The following is a 19,986-nucleotide window of genomic DNA, read 5'->3' as shown; positions in this document are numbered from 1 at the left end:
CTCCTGTTATAGTTGCAGAAACAGATTTAAATGACAAAAGTGGAATCGAATCCACTTTCTAATAAAAACCTTGCATGGCCACTTTCAATTTTGAATTTTAACGTGTGCATTTTTGTATTCTGCTCCATGTGCTGCAAAGACTGCATTGCTAAGTGCATAACTTCAAATGAAAATGTTCTTTTCCTAGGGGTGGGAATCTCATTGTGAGAGAGTCAACATATAATGCCTGGATTAGACAACAAGACTTGATCGCACTATACCAGACTGCTGCAATAAAATCTTATATTCCAATAACACCACTTTTTCTAGTTCGATCAAAAGACACCAGATACACTTGTTACCATGGCAATGACAATAATAATAGTATGTGCAAATTTATTGTGTAGTGGGGAAATAAGTAAGGGAAAATGTGTGGTAGTCATCACTAATGCTCTGGAGAGAACATTCATTCATAGATTGCTTGAGATATGATGACATATTTTTTTTAAGAAGAAATGGCTTGCAAGCAGGCAACCAAATGTTCTGTAGCCGAGCAAGCTAGTGGTAGCGCGAACAGTTGTAGGTAAACAGGCCGGCGTTCTATTGAATCATGCTCTAAAGTTTCGTTGTGTGCAAAGTAACTTAATTACAATAAAGTAATTTAATTACACTATGTTAGCACGTTGTAATGTTGGCTCGACCTGACTGAAAATTTAAACTTATGCCAGTGCCCAATCCTTGAATGATCCCCAAGAGGTTAATAATATTTTATCTTTTCTCTAAAATGCTACAAAATATTATTGAAGATGCTCACTACAGTGCACAAATATATACAGTAAATGAACACGTTATTTAAATAGACACATTGCTCCATCTTATGATCAGATCGGTCATCAGTTGTGTGTGTGTGTTTTTTTTTTTTTTGTTGGTTTGGGTGATCGTGCAAATCCTACCAAAGACGAAGAAAAAAAAAAAAGTCATCTTGTAACTATTTGACCATGTTTAATTGGCTGCAGTTTACATCATGAATGGTTAACAATGCTTGTTTTGATTGGTAGTTTAAATACATAGTGAAGACTTATACATGGAGGAAATTACAGGACCTTTTAATTAAGAACTTGGAAAGCCATGGTATTGGTATTTAACACTTATGTACCAAAAATGTACCACAAAATAGTATATCAATAAATGACAATATTGATATTTCATCACACTCTTTAACAATGTGTTTGCCAGCCAATCTCCCAGCACCCCCACCCCACTCCCACATACCTCAGCCCCCATTTACCATGTCTGGGAATGAGCAAAGTGTTGCAAGTACAGCTTACAGATGCAGTCAAGAAAATGTTCCCTATGTGTACTTGTTTCAAAAAATGCAATACCAATAATTTTGACAAAAAAAATATTACGTAACAAAGTTAAGATACATATAAAAGGTTTAATTTGGCTGAACAGTCTTATTTGTGTACGCAAATCAAAATTGCGTGGCAAAATTAGTTAAGTGTTGAAATGTGCTGAATTCAATGTAAAATATTATTGCAATACTTTATATTCAAAGCCTTGTAGGAAACATGGCTGTAAACATTTAAGCTGATATTTTTTACCTTGTGAGGCGGCCTACAAAATGTTAATATAGTATAAGCTTTTTATGAGAGAAAACGGCCTGACTGAACAAGGGTGCATTCATGTGCTGATTCATTGCAGCTCAGTTTGAGGGAAGCCACGTGTTATCACACACTCTCGCTAAGAGCCTGTAGTATATGTAGGCTACAAGCTGTGGTTCATCACGTACATGTGACATCCATATAGACTTACTGGAATTAATACCTCTACTATAATGCTGTATATTCTGCCACATCATGTGAACATGCTGTTAGACCTTTTATGTTGTTTTACATCACACCCCGATGTCACTGGAAGGTTTGTGTTTTGTCTCTGTAGCTGCCAAAATTATTGTTTGCAATCTTTTGTGTTTTAGACACAAAGGTTATATTCATGATTGTGGAGAGAAACAGGAAAAGAAAGCCCACACTTTTCTGATAGACACATCACACACAGTATTATAAATAGGACAGAGCCACAAGGGATTGGTTTCACAGTAAGAACGTGAAACTGCTTTGGGCAATATGGATTCAATTCATTCAGTCTACTATTGCAAAACAGAGTTTACCCAAGCTTGCCATGATGACATGATTTTTTTGTTTGAAAATTATAAGTACAGGACATGGAGGTTTTTGCTTAAGACAGCCAACAAAGAGGGTACACTCGAAATATAACCCTAACCCCCTATTGGGTAACCAATGGAATAAAAAGCTATAAATTTCAACAACAACTGTGAAGTGTTTAAGTATTTTTATGGCTCAATTGTAATCCCGTCTGCAGTGCTAGTGTAGCGGTCAAGGCTTCATATACAAAAAGTGTTGCAGGTCCACAGGAACTCTGCATTGTGGAACAAATGGGAATCCCTCAGGAAGGCTCCTGTGACCCATGATATGAGGCAACAAAAGTCAATGACAATGCCCTAGAAATTATTAAAAGAAATGACACTTAGAGCTCTTTGCTATATCCTCAGGCTCAGGTCTTTCCCCTTCATGTTTCACAATTTCCCCTCCCTCGTAACCTTTAATTCATTACTCATTCATTTTCATAATGTTGCTAAAGAGAAATCTCTACAAAAACTTCCTTTCAAACAGGTTTTTCTGTTGCTGCTGGGTTGGTCAACTAGTTATCAAAAAATTTGACCTCTTAATTTGATTCCTCGGCTAAGCCTGCTCTCATACTCAGATGCAAATGCATGATTACAAGCACAAGCCAAGCAAAACTCAGTTCCTTGTGACATATACTGTGTAGTATGTCTATTGTAATTTATTGCTGTGAACTTGAAAACATCCATCCATTTCTTGAGCCACTTATCCTCACGAGGGTCGCCAGAGTACTGGAGCCTATCGCAGCTGTCATCGGCCAGGAGGCAGGGTACACCCTGGACTGGTTGCCAGCCAATCACAGGGAACATGGAGAAAGACAACAGTCGTACTCATAATCTTGTTTTTCGGATGTGGGAGTAAACAAGAGTGCCCGGAAAAAACCCAAACAGGCACGAGTAGAACATGCAAACTCCACACAGGTGGGGCCGGGTTTGAACCCCGGTCCTCAGAACTGTGAGTCCAACGCTCTACAGCTGCTCCACCGTGCCGCCCTCGAAGACATTATTTAGTTATTTAATTTAAGTGACTTGAAATGAGGATACACTGTAAAAGTCTGATTCTTGAAACCATATTTGGTTTTGGACAATAATTTGAGCCCTGAAACCTCTACGTAAGCATGTAGTTTTCAAACACCAGAATGATAGAGAAGAGAGTTTTTTCTTGTACACGCTTCCCACAAACATCTTTGTTAGTTGTGGATTGGTCAAAAAGCTTACGGCAATTTCATCGAGGCTTGACAATAACGTCTGTGACAAGCCATATTTGTCATCTTGTGGTGTTCAGTAATCCACACTTGTAATCCAAAGAAACATCTTTGTTCAGTATAGCCATTGTGTGAGATTCTGGCGGACAACACTGCGATAAAAGCTACTTTTGTGGCGTTGAGTTTTCAAACGCATCCCATGAGTTGACCATAGGGTTAGTTGGTCTTTCCACACAAGATTTTGTTAAGAGGCAACTAGGATGTTCCTCTGTTTAATCTTTCTCTTTTCATAAGAATCTTGGCACCACAAGAGCTGACATGGGACTCTCGCTCACTAAGAGGAGACTAGTTTTGCCCAGGTTTGGGTAGAGTAGCCAAAACATTTTGCATTGTCATTTTCGAAAAGCCAGAAGTAAAAGTAAAAGGTAGTCCTCCAAATAATTCCTTGAGAATGAGAGTATTGAGTGAAAAGCACTAACTGGTTAGTATCTCAAGAGGTCGTGTTTTTGTTTTTTTAAAGCAGAGGATGAACATCAAATGAGACAAAGATATAAATAAGGAATTTGCAAATTCAGATATTGCCCCACAAAACTACAATAAATTAAATCTAAAATAACACAAATTAAGAAATATTTAGCCACAAAAAATTGTCTTAAATTAACAAGGAACTCAGGCCTGGTAAACACAAATATAATTGGGTTGGGTTTTTTTCTCCTTATTTTCCACCCTAACCCCTAACCTAACTTAGGACGACAAACGCAATATCCTAAAATATCATTGTGTGGTCTGAGGTGTGTTAAAAGTGAATAGATCCAATTAAAAAAGTCTGAAATGGGTCAGGACTGGCAATCTTAAATATTAAACGTGTTCAATATTTACGACCCAAAATCTTCCTGCTAGTGGAAAAAGTAGAGTACTCCAGAGTCATGGTTCTGTCAATTGTAACCTGAAACTCAATGTAGCCCATCAAGAGGCAACCTGTCACCTGGCTGAGGAATAAGGAAGCAGACGCAAATAAAAGCCTTTGTATTTTGTATACAGTGTATGGGCACTCACCACAGTATTTTCCCAAAAAAAGGCTTTTTTAAAAACAATCAATTCTACACCACTCCTGCTTCTGGTCCCTTTGGCAAAAGTCAGAAAACATCGGTACAAAATATCCTCTCGCTTAGAACATAAGGCTTTCAAAACAAAAGAATTCCCTTAAACTGTGTCACAGTGAAACCCAATGTCTGGGATTATTTATTTAGTACAGTATCTATGCCAAGATTTTTTAGAACATGATTTTTCTGTAAAAATTAGTCCCAAGACCACCATCATTCCCACCTCTCACCTTCCATGTTTCGTCTTGTGTCAATGGGTCATTGCTTTTTTTTTTTTTTTTGTGAGATCACATTTGAGTTCTGTCTTCAGGTACCAGATTGTAGATCCGTGCGATGGTATTCTGTGTTGAAATCATCAAAGCACACCACATTCACTACAACCAAAACTGCTAAATGCCTTACTTTTACGTGTGGGGTTTGTAATGGAGAAATGATCTTGTAAGATTTGAAAAAAAAAAGGAATCATGGGTTGAATATGAGGACAGTGGTGTTCTGCCACTCATGACTCATTGTTTCTGTCATACTTAATGTAAATGACTTATGGAAACCTTTGCTTCTGTGCGATTTGTTTGCAGTCAGATGACTGCCTGGGTCCGTATGATTGGTAGAGCCAAATATCGTAAATAGTTGCTTTTGATTGGTCAAACACATTCATGTAACAGTTCCACAAGCAGACATTTTTCTGTAGATCATGCAACCAAAAATGTGTGAAATATTTTCATGAAAATACTCAAGTAAAACTAGTCTGACAGGTACAGGGTTAGGGTTACAATTCTGCCACTCATGACTCATTGTTTCTGTCAACTTATGTAAATGACTTATGGAAACCTTTGCTTCTGTGCGATTTGTTTGCAGTCAGATGACTGCCTGGGTCCGTATGATTGGTAGAGCCAAATATCGTAAATAGTTGCTTTTGATTGGTCAAACACATTCATGTAACAGTTCCACAAGCAGACATTTTTCTGTAGATCATGCAACCAAAAATGTGTGAAATATTTTCATGAAAATACTCAAGTAAAACTAGTCTGACAGGTACAGGGTTAGGGTTACAATTCCTTCCAAAGGTATTTATGCAAACAAAACAGTAACTGTATCTGGTTACCGACCACTTCTGGTTTTGACCTTTATTGAATCATGGTCTAACTGCAGTGGAAGTGTTGAATTGAAGAACTAACTGTTGCATTTTTCTGCTGTTCCACACTAGGTTTGCATTCTTCGTTGTGGTGAAACCCCAGAATGCTGATTTGAGGCATGATGTTGTCATCTGGAGGTGATTGTGTGGTCAGTGACACATAAATATTCAGTGTGTAGATGGGTAACATACATCAGCCAACTTCCAATCTGGAATATCATTTCACATTTCCTTTTTGCACAAGTAGGCATGGTTTCACAAACCTCAATTATCCGGTCATGGATTTGAAGGCCGTCCATCTTGTCGGCTGGTCCACTCTCAGTAATTTTGGACACAAAGATCCCCTCATTTGAAGTGGTGTCATGATCATCCTATGGAAGAAATTACATGCAGTAGATCATCTTGACATTTACAACTTTCCAAATGTACTGTTTTTATGTTTTTAAAAAAGGTTTTGGGTGTTACGAACATGCAATTAAACTTTTACTGTGCAGGCATTAAAATGGGGCCACATCAAACAATCTCATTTTGTAATTCTTACTAGTTACAAATTACAAGAAATGAAGCACATTTAATTAAATGTATAATTTAAAATGTTAAACCCTTTAATTAGCTATGCACTTAAGTTTCCGAAATAACACTTCCAGAGTTATGTGAAAGTGTGGTGTGTTTTTTTGCACAACCATTGACAGACCATGAGAAGACTCAGATGGAATGTCACATTTCCAGTATCAAAGCAACTAAGGTTAATGATCGTATTTACATTTAAAGTTAAACCCTTTAATTAGCTATGCACTTAATTTTCCAAAATAACACATCCAGAACTATCTAGAACTCTGGTGTGTTTTTCTATACAACCATGGCAGAGTATGTGAAAACTCAGTTGGAACGTCATCTTTCCAATGTCGAAGCCATTGAGGTTAATGATCTTATTGATGCCCTCACCAACCCAAGAAGTGCAGTACTGTGTGAGCAATGAGGTTAAATGAATAAAACTCCCCCCCACCCCCGACAGCTTTGATTAACTAACCTTTAACTCTGGCCAAGGGGCTTGACCCCTCTTGGCCATAAGGAAATCTACAATGAATGTTTTGGTGATGACTCCACAAGGACTGACTTTAAAAAAAACTTAAAAAGTGGTGCTGCGATGTCTTTTGAAAATGTATTATCAACCAATGAAGCACACATGGTGTGTTAGGGGTAGGTGCAGTACAAGTAAATTTTAATCGGAGTCATTGTCTGCAAAATTGTAACCAACAGTTTCTGGTCTGCTTCTTTCCTCTCTTAAAGTATACAGTAGCAGTGCTGACCCTGCTTTATTGCAAATTATTGTACAAGCTCCTCACTGTTTGCCTAACCCTTGACATTTGCAGACAAGCAAGGTCTAGTAGCAAGTACAAATCTGGCAGCTGATTGCTGGTTGCACCCATGCCAAAATGACAACCACATGAAAAATGTGTGTCAAAAACAAAATGGACATTAGCGCTCCCTATATTAATTAATAGCCTCATCCGCAGACTTGGTTTTTGAGGCTTGTAGAAAAGCAAAGCCCACATATTACATCAGCTCTTTCATGAGCTTAATGCAGGGTCCGTTCATAACACCAAGCAGGGTTGGCAAAGCTGAGACTTTTATGCACAGATCTTTTTATAGTTTCCTGCCATAAAAAGTTTTAATGTCATAATCAATTTTGCTGGGAGAAGGGCGCCACTGTGGCTGCGAAGTTCCATAGAAACAGATACGAAAAGTACTGTTTTACTTCCACAGTGACATGAAAATATTCTTTGTTAATAGGTTCAGACTTGATTTAAAAGACTTGCAGCTAGGGAAAGTACAGGCTAGACTGAACACCCTTTGGTGTTTACCTAACCACCAAAATCTTTTTAATTACAGAAGCAGGTCAGGTCACCGACATGACCCCGTATTTAATGCTCAGAAAGGCAATTATAGTATCTTTTATTAACTTGGAATGGCCCTAAAATAAACCCAAAATCATCCATCCATTTCCTGAACCACTGATGCTCACAAGGGTCATGGCAGTGCTGGAGCCTATCCCAGCTGTCAATGGGCAGGAGGCAGGGTACACCCCGAATGGGTTGCCAGCAAATTGCAGGGGACATCGAGACAAACAACTGCACTCAGAATCACACCTAGGGGCAATTTAGAGTGTCCAATTAATGTTACATGTTTTTGGGAGTGCCTGGAGAAAACCCACGCAGACACGGGGAGAACATACAAACTCCATACAGGCGGGTCCAGGATTGTACCCGGGACCTCAGAACTGTGAGGCCAATGCTTTCCAGCTGATCCACTGTGCCGCCTAAACCCAAAATCTAAGAAATAAAATGTAATACTTCAGTCCCATTCCTCTGTAGACAGAAAATATTCTGAACCATTGAAACACAGTCATACAGGGGAGGATTGTGGTGCTTTAAATTCCAGGGTTAACGTATGACACTTGTCTGATCACTCGGGAGTGGGGAGATGAAACATCAAAGATGATCTGCTTTTAACCTACCACACATGGCTTTCCTCCCATGATGTTAAATCCCAGAGATCCACCCTCACGAAGGAGGACAACTGCCACTCTTTTAGTATCCCGTTCCTATAAGCACAAAAATAGACACGTGGATAAAGATGGTTAATCAGAATATTGTACACACTGTTGACTAACATTTACTGATATAAGTTATTTCCAGAACAGAAAAATAATTGCAGTGGAGCTTCTAAAGTGGTCACAAGACAGACCAAATCTTGGTGAAAAATAGATAAACAATAGCGGTCAAACAGTCATTACACATGACATCACAAAAGACATTGTTGTGACGTTTTGGGCACTCTCAAATTACTTCATTATACCTTGTGAGACTTTAACTCAGTCAACATCAAATTCCACAAAAGTGTTTTGCTTTTTCTTTGACCTCATTCTTTTGTACCACTACAAAAGCCAGAAAGGTCAAATATGACCATAGAACCCGATATGAAACAAATCATAATGTTGGAAAGCAGTTTGCACGTCTGTGTCCTACAGTGGCCTGCATGTGCTTAACAATATTAAAAATTCAATCTCCATGAGAAACCCCTAAACATGATTCGATTTTGCTCAAATTTGAAACGCAGCTCTTACATGATGAACCTCAACTCGAGAAAAAAGTTTGTTGATTTTGAAAGATTTTGGGGGACCAGATTCCCCCTAGTGGTCAAACTTAATAAGTCACATACTTCTTTTTTCCATCTGAAAGCAGTAGAACATGTTTGACTGGGATACAGCGGGCAATCATGTCCAGGAAAATGTGCTGGATTCTTAATAATGTTGGACATTTCCTTTCCAGGTTGTCTATATTGTAATTTGTTTCATCTTTTGTAAAATAGCTTTTGTTTATATGGTTTCTGAAATATAAAATGTTTCACAATTTGTTATATTGTTTTGTACTTCCAGGCCACTGCTCAGTACAATATGGAAAGTTAAAGCCCCACTGACATGAAACACATGATTTTTAGTATGTTTTAATAAAAAAAAAAGCAGCCGGAATGGACCCATCAGTTTTTTTTCACCGCAAAACATAATTTTGACATATATGACTTTTTGTAACTCCCGCCAAGAAAATCCTCTCAAGGGATTTGTTTTCGAGACGAAGCAGGAAGTTGTTATTCATCACTGCCAACGCCGCTGATGTCAGTGATGAAGAACACCATCGGATGAACAACGCTGCCGACGATGGCAGACTCAGCCGTGGGTGACGACAACGCTGTAAAGCAGCCTGGCTCGGGGCCGTGACGAGCCACCACGGCCCAGCCATGGCGTTGTCGTCGCTCGCGGCTGAGTACGCTACATACTGTCAGGGAGTCTGTTGTTAGTTAGAAGTGATCTGCTTATCATCTAAATATGGCTTGAAACGATAGGGTCATTTTGCCCCGGTCACCTCACTCGATTGTGAGATGTTCTCTTCTTCGAAAAGAGCTTCCATGTCAGAAGGGACGTTGGAAAAATCCAAATATCTCTGTTGCTCCTCTCCCATAGCAGGTGCCACTACGTGTTTTCAATGGCGAATGTCCCAGTTTGACATCTGCTGATTACGTTTCAAGCAATATGGCTACCACATCGATGTCGAGTGACGAGTTACGCAATTTTGTGCATGGGTGACACGCGCTCCTCTCATATTTATTTTTTCGTATAGACATTAAGTTAATAATGTTATATTTATTTTTCATTACAATATCTACTTTACAATGTATATAGGGATGACAGTCGGGCTTTAACATTAGGTTGAATAACACGGGATGAATAATAAAATGTACACTGAGAGAACAAAAAACTATTACATACTTTAAAAATGATTCCCTATACACTACATAAAAGTCTTATGACATTGACAGCTCATCTCTCAATTTCCATTATAAAAATATATAAAGCCCAGCCAACACACTCATTGTCTAGCACAGCCGATTAAAGGTTAAACTCCCGAGTTTATTAGGTTCTAATGTATACTAAACGTTTCATTGACATATATTATAGAGTATACATATATTATTGAGTATATGAACAACACAACAATATATAACAGATGATATTGTGATCTGCAGTGAAAGCAGGGAGCAGGCAGAGCAACAATTAGAAAGATGGAGATATGCACTGGAAAGGAGAGGAATGAAGATTAGCCGAAGTAAAACAGAATATATGAGCATGAATGAGAGGGGCAGAGGAGGAAGAGAGAAGCTCCAGGGAGAAGAGATAGCAATGGAGAGTGTGGTAAAGAAGTGAAGAAATGGGTCCAAGCGGGATAGCGGAAGGTGTCTGGTGGTCAATGTGACAGAAGAGTATCCGCTAGGATGAAGAGCAAAGTTTATAAAACAGTGGGGAGGCCGGCCGTTACTTACGGATTGGAGACGGTGGCTCTGAAGAAACAACAGGAAGCTGAACTGGAGGTAGCAGAAATGAAGATGCTGAGGTTCTTGCTTGGTGTGAACAGGTTGGATAGGATTAGAAATGAGTTCATTAGAGGGACAGCCAAAGTTGGACATTTTGGAGACAAGGTTAGAGAGAGCAGACTTTGATGGTTTGGACATGTTCAGAGGCGAGAGATTGAGTATATTGGTAGAAGGGTGCTGAGGATGATGCTGCCAGGCAAAACAGCGAGAGGAAGACCAAAGAAAAGGTTGATGGATGTTGTGAGGGAGGACATAAGGACAGTGGGTGTTAGAGAGGAAGATGAACGAGATAGGCTTACATGGAAAAAGAGGACACACTGTGGCGACCCCTAACAGGACAAACCGAAAGAAAAAGAAGAAGAAGATAGAGTATAGATTTTTACAGTAACTGTAGCTTGCGGCTGCTCGTATTTCTTACAGTAAATCTAAACTCTTGATTTAACTCTTAACAAATTTGAAGTATCTGCAGACAGTCTGAAAAAGGAAAAAGAAATGTAACAGGAATTACTCTGACCACAATTTTTTAGGAGCATTGAGATGACTATCACTCTTTGTTGGTGGTCTGATGCGGCACTTAAAGGTCAAGTGTCATCCCTATAAACTAAACTAAAATAGATCTAGTAATGAAAAATACATATATCATTATTCACTTCAATGGCTGTACGAAAAAATTTGCAAAAAAAAGTTGCAGAATGTCATTCTACGACATCCAAGTGGTCACCATATTGGCTTCATCCTCTATCCATGACGTCACCGGACATTCGCCAATGAAATATTCGGTGCACCCTACTATGGGAGACGAACACGCCCTTATGACGCGTAAGCTATTTTTGAAGAAGAGAACACCACACAACCGAGTGAAGTTACCGGGGCAATATTACACTATTGTTTCGAGCCATATTCAGATGATATGCCATCACAGCCAAACCGCCTCCCCGTCCGATCCACTTCTGCGGCGGAAATGAGCCATTGCGGCTTATCGCAGCCGGCCGGTGTGGCTCATTTTCGGTGGCTTATCACGGAGCCGAGCCGTGCTGCTTTAGGGGTTGTTCATAGCGGCCGCAGTACGCGATGAACAACACCGTCGAGCCGGGGCGCTTTACTGCGTTGTTGTCGTATGTGGCTGAGTGAGGCATTGGTGCTGTTTTCTTCAGAGCCAGCGCCGTCCGTGAGCCCGAAGCGCAGCCTTTGCTGGCGAAGCGACACAGCAGACCGACGCCGTCCGATGCGCACATCCATGCATTTCGTACGTGGATCTTTTCTTACGTTCTGAAAGACCGATTACGTGGTGCGCCCCAAACTATTATTTTTTTTTAGTAGCTGTATAGACACCTACCTGTCATTTGGAACCCACGAAGCTCTCGTCCTCTGCACCTGTGCAATCCATTTTTCACGATGAACTGGGTGTCTTGCAAACTTATGAAGGGTAAATCCGTCCTCCCGAGTGTTCAAGCAATGTCCAGCAATGCAACGAGCCGGCATTTTGGCTAACACGAAGGAACAACGAGCTACCTTCCCGGAGGTAAAACTAATGGAAACAAACGAGTCTACTTGAGGGCGGGTTTGTCCTTTACGTCACTTCCTGCTTCTTCTCGAAAACAAATCCCTCGAGAGGCTTTTCATGGTGGGAGTTACAAAAAGCTGTATACATCAAAATCATATTTTGTGGTAAAAAAACGCATGGGCCCATATTGGCTGCCATTTTTTTTCATTAATAATATACTAAAAATCATCCATTTCATGACAGCGGCACTTTAAAAGTAATCATTTCCTTATAAAATACAAACAAAAAGCATGGAAAACTCTGATTCAACATTGTTTTTCTTCTGTTTAATTAATTCATTAAATAAATACATTAATTATTAAAATGGTTTTATTGAATTGTTATTTTGCAATCCAGCAGTTAAAAACAATCTATTGTCCCTTACTTTAAATCCATGAATGTGGACTCCTTTAAAAAAAACAAGACAATATTGTGCAGTGGTGTACTAAGAGTTAATAAGATGAAGAATGCTCCTATCCTGCAGGAACTGGGTTGTTGCCTGGCTAACACTTCATACATGTTACACTGACTAAATATAAAGCAAACAGATATTATCGGCATGTACAGTGTCCTTACTGCCATGGACTTGAAAAAGGCTATCAAGTGGATGTCAGCGCATTGAGGAATGTGCAGCTCTGCATTGTGTCTTGCCATTATTAGCAGCACTTGCCTTCACATATACAAGGCAGGCACTTCAGAAAAAAAAAAATGAAGCCAAGAAAATCATTTTAAAAAGATCAGGCCATTTTGGGCAACTGAGATATAAAAATCCGCCAAAAGGCCTGAAACAAATTGGATGGATTTTATAGGTGTTTTAACGTTTAGTCTGACAGACTTTAGAATGAATTCAGTCATTATGGAGCATTTTTTTACACATCTGCAATCACTCGTAAAGCTTAGATCCCTAAATGAAGAGAATCTCTTCAGGAGGTTGTGCATTTCCTAGAGCATCAGGTATTTCCAGGTGGTGGAAATAAGAAATAACTTCCAGGGAAACCTTTTCTCACTGGGTACTTGGCATTAAACAGGGAGCAAAAGACTGACTTCCCAGACATCATCCAAGCTCTGTCTGACTTGTTACCATTAAAAGTGACTTATTGTAAGAGGTGCTGGAACCGCTAAGGGGGTTTGGGGTGGAAGGGCCAGCACTAGAGGCATCTTTCCTTTTATTAAAAGAAAATATAGCAAAAGAAAATACTGTATTGGCTGTTTTGGCTTGCAGGAGAAGCTTTAATTTCCAACTAGCAGGTAGACCATGCTTGCACTTTCTTGAATTGCTAGGTTAACCTTGTAATACAGTGAACATGGCTGAGAAGTTATTATTTGTCATATAATGAACAGTCAGGGTTTCATGAACTAAAAGGGACACATATACCAACGTTCTCCAACACAAAATACAAGCAAGAACAAATCAAAGTAAAGAGCGGTGTTTAGTTAAAGGGGAAATCTACTGGTTTGCATTAACAATGTATCCAATGGGTCATATAATATGTACTCTATTTTGACAATGTGATGTTAAATCCTCTTTCATTTAATAGTGTTTTGAGAAGATTTTTATCGACAATTCCGAATTTTCAGGGGCGCTGCAATTTTCCGAGTCACGTGACCTCCGTGTGCCAGTGTGACATGTTACATGCCACAACAAAGGCTTGATTACAATGGACACCATTTATGCCCAGCACTGATTTCTCAGATTTATCCTCATCTAATGAAGAAATAGCAGTATCAGTTGATCAGGAAGAATGGATGAATTGGGGCAGAATGTCCAACGCAGGTGTTGGTAAACTGCTTTCTTAAATCGAAGGTCACCGCAACAGTCCACCAGAATGTTTCAGAGGACTTCATGATTCCTTCTGCTAAGGATCTTTATGGAGATCCAGATTTTATCTTTCAGCAGGACCTGGTCGCTGCCCATACAGCCAGAAGCACTAAAACCTGGTTTGATGAATGACCAGCTAATTCACCTGATCCAAACTCCATATTAGGAGGAAAATAAGGGGCACCAACCCCCCAGAAAAACAAAGACGAACTTGTTGGATTAATTGGATATAAAGTTATCTCATATTTGCTTTCTTGGGTTTTTAATGCTTATGTGATGCAATGCAATCGAGAGGCACATTAGGTGCCATGGAAACTTTGCTATGATGTACTTCAACAATGTGATGGAATCGATTTACATTGGGTGCCGTGGAAACACCAGACAGTGATGCAGAAGACAACAAAGACTGCCGATATCCAGAGGATGGTGAAGACATCGCAAAGACTCACATGGACTATTTTTGTCATGGTTGCTTTGTTTGTCACAATTTGCTTTTTGTGATGCGGACCATGCTAAGGAATAAAAAAGTTGAGACGTGGAGATGTGATTAGAATGGGTTGAAGATTGTGAAATAGACACATCCCACATTCTCCTCGCGCGCCATAAGTTCCTCTTGTCGTCCTTCCTTGATAATTTTATTTTAAAAGTCCTCGGCTGTTTAAACTTGACAGAACTGACAGCAAGCATCAATGAAATCTGGATTTCCATAACAGGCACAAGGCAATGTTTAACGCAAAGGGATTCCCAAAGAAGTAGTGATGATTAACATATTGCTTTGAAGGTCCCATATTTGGATTCATTTAATGAATCCCTTATTTCTCTTTGCCCTACAAAAACTGAGAAATAAATAGTTATTTCTTCACAATATTCAAATTTTTGGAATTCCTAATTTCATGACCTCTAGAAACTGGAAGCCCAAATTATGTAAAAATAAATAAATACTTAAAATTGTTTCAATTGTGGGATCTGATTCCATAATCCATGTGAATTTCACATTTTCAATGGAATTATGGAAATAAAACATATCCATGAAATTAAATTTTTTGGGAAAAGGGTCTATATATAATCTTTGTCCAAGGAGAGAGACTAATTCAATCAGATAGCTACTGTAATTGTAATGTAATTATGTTTCATTCTTTTGAGCTACAGGCTAACAAGATAAAGGCCAAATCCTTGCAAGGCAATCATTAACGAGCTCATGCAGACATGTCCCCCTCAAATCCGGTTTGGTTGACTAGTGTGAGTGTTCCACATCCATTTCCCTGACCCCATCACGGTTGAAGGAGATGCACTTTGTCTTAGTATCGTTCATGCATAAGCAAGTGCACAGGTACACAACATAACCATGTATAAATGATGCTAATCATTCCTCCCTCCAGTTGTTAATGATAAGCACCATCTTGTATAGAAAAAAAAAACAGAGCAACTCAATAGCAAACTCACATTAGGCACAAAGTTGGGGAAGTTTCTGTACATGCAGTACTGTATCATGGAATGATGGCTTGATGTCTGAGTGCGAATAAAGGCCATAGGCGATTGGGGCGGTATGGGTAAATGAATTCAAACATTTTACAGGACAGCTGTACCAGTCAGGCTATACCCCAAGTCAGTGACTCTCCAAGTTAATTTTAGTTAAACATTTACATTATATTAAAACATAATCACTGGTTGAGTCCAGCAGAAACTTTTGGCATAAAGTACAGTACATGTATACAGACAGACCAAAATTCAGCAGGTAAAACTTTCATATTCTGACTAACACGCGGTTAATTTGGACCAGACTAAGATGATCTGCACATGGTTCAAAACTTCCATCCCCCAACCTTTGACGAGGTAATCAAATACATGAAGCCAGCTGAAAAGGGAGAGCAGGCCAAATATGTTACAGTCTGCCTTTTTAACACATAAAGTAATTAACTCCTTAATTGTCATTTGTAAAGCAAAAAAAAAGTCTGAAGCCCTTATGATCGTTGTTCATTCATTTTGAAAATAAATAATAATATGATTGACCTCGGCTTGATATACAGGATTGTCCAAAGGCTTTTCATTGGAAGAATGCACCTGTACATAAAGATGCAATGCTAACACAGTCATATTTTTTTACCCAAACTGTAGTTGATGCATTTAAATCTGATGAGTGACATCACAACAATGAAGTTGTGTGCCAAGATGGGTCTCAGCTAAAGACATTTAAAAAAAAAAAAAAACAGCTGCCTTTCTCTTTTGTGGATCACTTCCAGACCAATTTTCATTTCTTTTAAGCTTGTTCAAGGCCTGCAAGAACAGGAGACTACACGGGGAATGATGTGATGAATGTATAGCTCAGTAGGACTGTGACGTGCTCAAAGGAAGGATAAGAACCAGCTGTGTTACCAGTTCCTTATACCACCATGAGCAATTTCATGCCCTACATCAGAGCATCTGATGTGTGATTTATCAGTCTACTGGAACATATCACAGGTAACTACACCCACATTGAAGAAATAAAACATCACGTAAAAACTTAGGGAAATGGGTGGTTGGAAAAAAAAATCTAATTTATGGACAGATATATACACAACTGAACTGAACATGGAAGAAAATATTGAGTTTGTTTCCCAATTGTATTGAATGACAAAACAAAAGAAAAAAAAGTGACAGTACAGAGTATCCAGTTAGTGCTAATACTGTTGTAAATAGTGCTGTGGTTTGTTGACTCAAGTCCTCTATTGCACTGCTTTCCACACCCAGCGATTTATTTCCTGTTTCACTTGTCCTGATTAGGACTGCGGGATTTGTAAAGCCTATTCCATCTGACATTTGGCGAGAAGCAGATTACACCCGGGATTGGTCGTCTGCCAAGCACGTAACTTCTTTGTTCATCAATTTAGTTAATTTATTTAACTAATAATGTGCTGTTTAATTTTGCATACGAATCTCTATTATCCATTAATCCAGTAATTCCCAACTACTGTGTCGCAACACATTTGCGTGCTGTGAGAGATCATCCGTAAATGATCCAATTCAGTGACAGAGCCTGGAAAAGGACAAAAAAAAGTACTTTAAATTGAATACACCACAGAAAATAGTGTTTTAATTGTTTAATTGTCAACCAAATTTTAATGATAAACAAAATACTAATTTTATAAAATCTTCTTCTTTTCCTTTCGGCTTGTCCCGTTAGGGGTCGCCATCCATCTTAGCCTGTCTTCTGCATCTTCCTCTCTAACCCCAACTGCCCTCATGTCTTCGCTCACCACATCCATAAACCTTCTCTTTGGTCTTCCTCTCGTTCTTTTGCCTGGCAGCTCCATCCTCAGTACACTTCCACCAATATACTCACTCTCTCGTCTCTGAACATTTCTAAACCATCGAACTCTGCTCTCTCGATTCTTGTCTAATAATGGTCTCAAATCATGAAATATAAAGCCCGCCCTCCATCTTCAGGACTGCGTTGACGTTTCCGCTAAATACTCCCCTTCAGTTGTCAATCAAGTATGTGCCTGTGGCTTGCACAAACGCATGCTCACTTTCACTGTATCTATAAAACCATTAACAATCCCTGATATGACGCTGTTACGTTAATGCACATAAGATGCAAAACCCAAGTTAGGGGGCGACTTCTTGGACAAGCTGCCTGATTAGCTCTCTATTTAGCAGGTGAACGAGCGTAATAAAGCAGATGGCGTTCCCTGAAGTGTCTCTATTGTGAAGGTCCAGGTGGGGCACAGCTGTGGTAAACTGGGGTGAAGTGGATGGGCACTAACGCTGTTCCACTGGACCACTGGCATAAAATGTGACGTGCGTGGCACAGGTACACACTGTAGCCAAAATAATATGTAACAATTCAGGGAAGTCTGATGGAAGTGTGGCAGCCATATAAATTAGGAAAGCTTGGGCCGACTAATCCCAGAAGCCCATGTGCATACCTGGGCTGTATTTTAGCCCCGCCCCTGACATCCATCCTACAGAGATGTTGAAAATTATATAACTGGAAAATTCTGAACTGAAAAACTTTAATCCTCAGTCTTTGAGCATGTTTTCAGACTTTATTGTCAAACATATTTAATGTATTTACAAAATAAATGACTGGAAAGTCTTTAATTGGTCTAAAAATTGTTATTTATATGTTACAGATGTACCTTCGTTTATCTTTATATGCCCGTTAAACGCTCCTCCACTAAATAGGAGAAGGTACAAATAACCTGTTGCCATTGATGCAAAAGAAAAATGATTTTGTGTTTAACGACACAGGCCCAGAATTTACGACAGGTCTGTGTGACAAAGTGAAATTTTATTAAAAGTACTGTATATGTTTTGGGGAGACATTTTTGGGTTGGTGGTGAGCTGTGAGCTTGTTTTAATGGAAATATGTGACTTTGGAAACAAGTTTGAGTCCATCCCAAAGGCTCCAAGTCCAGCTGAAAGCCAAGTCAGTACATGTATAAATTTGAGTCTGTTGGCTGTCTCAATGAAAGGTGACCCCAAACACGCATCCTGCCAGACGGCTATGTAAGTGGACGGTGGCCATTATTGTGTAGAGAAGTGATATAAATATTTGCCACCCCCTCCCCATTGACTGCCAGCTGGCCCGAGGCACAGCTGACATCAATGTCTCAAAGCAGACAGCCCAAAGCCTAACTGGGGAGCCCTGTAAACCCTGACCTTTGAACAAGGAAGTCTGAATCAGGTTAGGTCGTGTACTCCAAAACAGGACTTAAAAATGTTTCGGTTGGGCAAGGATTGACGCCGCTTACCTTGCAGGAGAAAGTCACCGTTTTGGTGAGAGAGTCGATCCTCTCGCTGTACTCTGTGAATTTCTTCTGATATTTCACCGCCGTCGTCTGCAGCTCCGCGTGAGCGGCGGAAAGTTGCGCCAGTAGTGCTTTCTCCCTCTTGTTGGCTTCGATGGTCTGTTTCTTCAGCTCGCCGTCCAGGCACATCATTTTGTAGTGCAGCAAGCCGTTCTGCGCTTTAAGGGCTCTCACGCAGCAGTGCTCGTTGAGTCGCTGCTCTTTCACCGTGAGCGTCAAGCCGCAACCGCGCTCGCAGACCCCCGCCGCTCGAAAGTCGCACATCTCCCGCATGTGAGCGTCGACGTCCCGCAGGCTGAGCACCTCGTTGCATCCCAAATTCCTGCACTTGGCCGGAGAGTAGTCGCACATCCCGGCGTGTTCGGCCAGGTGCTGCAGCTTCACCACCGCATCGCAGCCCCGCACATGGTTGTCACATTTGATCTCCAGCTTCAGGATGAGGTTTTTCAAAGGCAGGACGTGGTTCAGCTCTTTGGAGGAGATCCGTTGACAATTGACGGGGCAGCTCCTTTGCTGGACGACCCAAGGTAGAACGCAGCCGGAGCAGAAGACGTGGCCGCACGGAGTAGTCAGAGGGTCTTCCAAAACTTTATTGCACAGATTGCATTTCAAATCCGGGTCTACTGTTCCACTGAAGCGCTCCAGCTCGAATCCCATGTTTTACCGACACCGAATGCAAACTTCTGAGCTCCCCACCCCGGAACGTGAGACGGAGCAGTGGGGCGTTCTTAGTTGGTCATTGGAGGAGCGCTCGCACACCAACTAGCGCTACAAGGGTCCTCTCGGTGACCTGACTTTTGGCTGCGTTTAGTGCAGCTCGGAAGTTTGTAGTTCCAGAAAGAATCGAACTTTGGTTTCACAGCTCTTATAAGTAAATGCCAAGAGAAAATGTGTTGGTGGATACTATTTGAAAATTAATAATAGCGAAAGGAATTTGCCAGAATGTTCTTGTTTTTGTTCTCCTTGTTGTTGTTTTTTTTTTTAAACTGATTGCAGTTCCATTAAAATCTTTGTGTTACCATTCACACCCAAACACGTCAAACAATTCTCTTTAATAAGGTCATGGATAGGGAATTGGGGTTCTTTGAACTTGTTTCGTCCTAGTAAATGCAAATGTTAATGTTTCCTCAATGTCATCACCGTTTTTTTTTTTCCATCTTGTAAGCCTCCAAATCAATCAATCAATCAATCATTGCAGCCATCCATCGATCAACCCATTCATCAATCAATCAAGATCACTACCATGGTTGATTTTACCTTTCTCTTTAAATGCCCCATCA

At 40.0% G+C, this 19,986-nt stretch overlaps 1 protein-coding gene across 1 annotated transcript in view; it reads right to left on the bottom strand.

Moving 5' to 3' along the window:
• The window catches only part of pdzrn3b (PDZ domain containing RING finger 3b), a 124,364-nt gene extending 104,910 nt beyond the window's left edge, over positions 1-19,454 (bottom strand). Inside the window, exons 1-3 of the mRNA XM_061833236.1 lie at positions 18,650-19,454; positions 8,141-8,227; positions 5,886-5,993 (exon numbers count right to left, since the gene is read on the bottom strand). Coding sequence (XP_061689220.1) covers positions 5,886-5,993; positions 8,141-8,227; positions 18,650-19,363 — 909 coding nt within the window. The 5' untranslated portion in view covers positions 19,364-19,454. The remainder of the gene's footprint in view (positions 1-5,885; positions 5,994-8,140; positions 8,228-18,649) is intronic.
• Positions 19,455-19,986: the final 532 nt, after the last annotated feature.

Source organism: Syngnathoides biaculeatus, chromosome 10, assembly GCF_019802595.1.
Source record: "Syngnathoides biaculeatus isolate LvHL_M chromosome 10, ASM1980259v1, whole genome shotgun sequence".
In the NCBI taxonomy this organism is placed as follows: Eukaryota; Metazoa; Chordata; class Actinopteri; order Syngnathiformes; family Syngnathidae; genus Syngnathoides; species Syngnathoides biaculeatus.
Note: the sequence above shows the minus strand (reverse complement) of the source record. Positions and strands in the feature narration are given on the sequence as shown.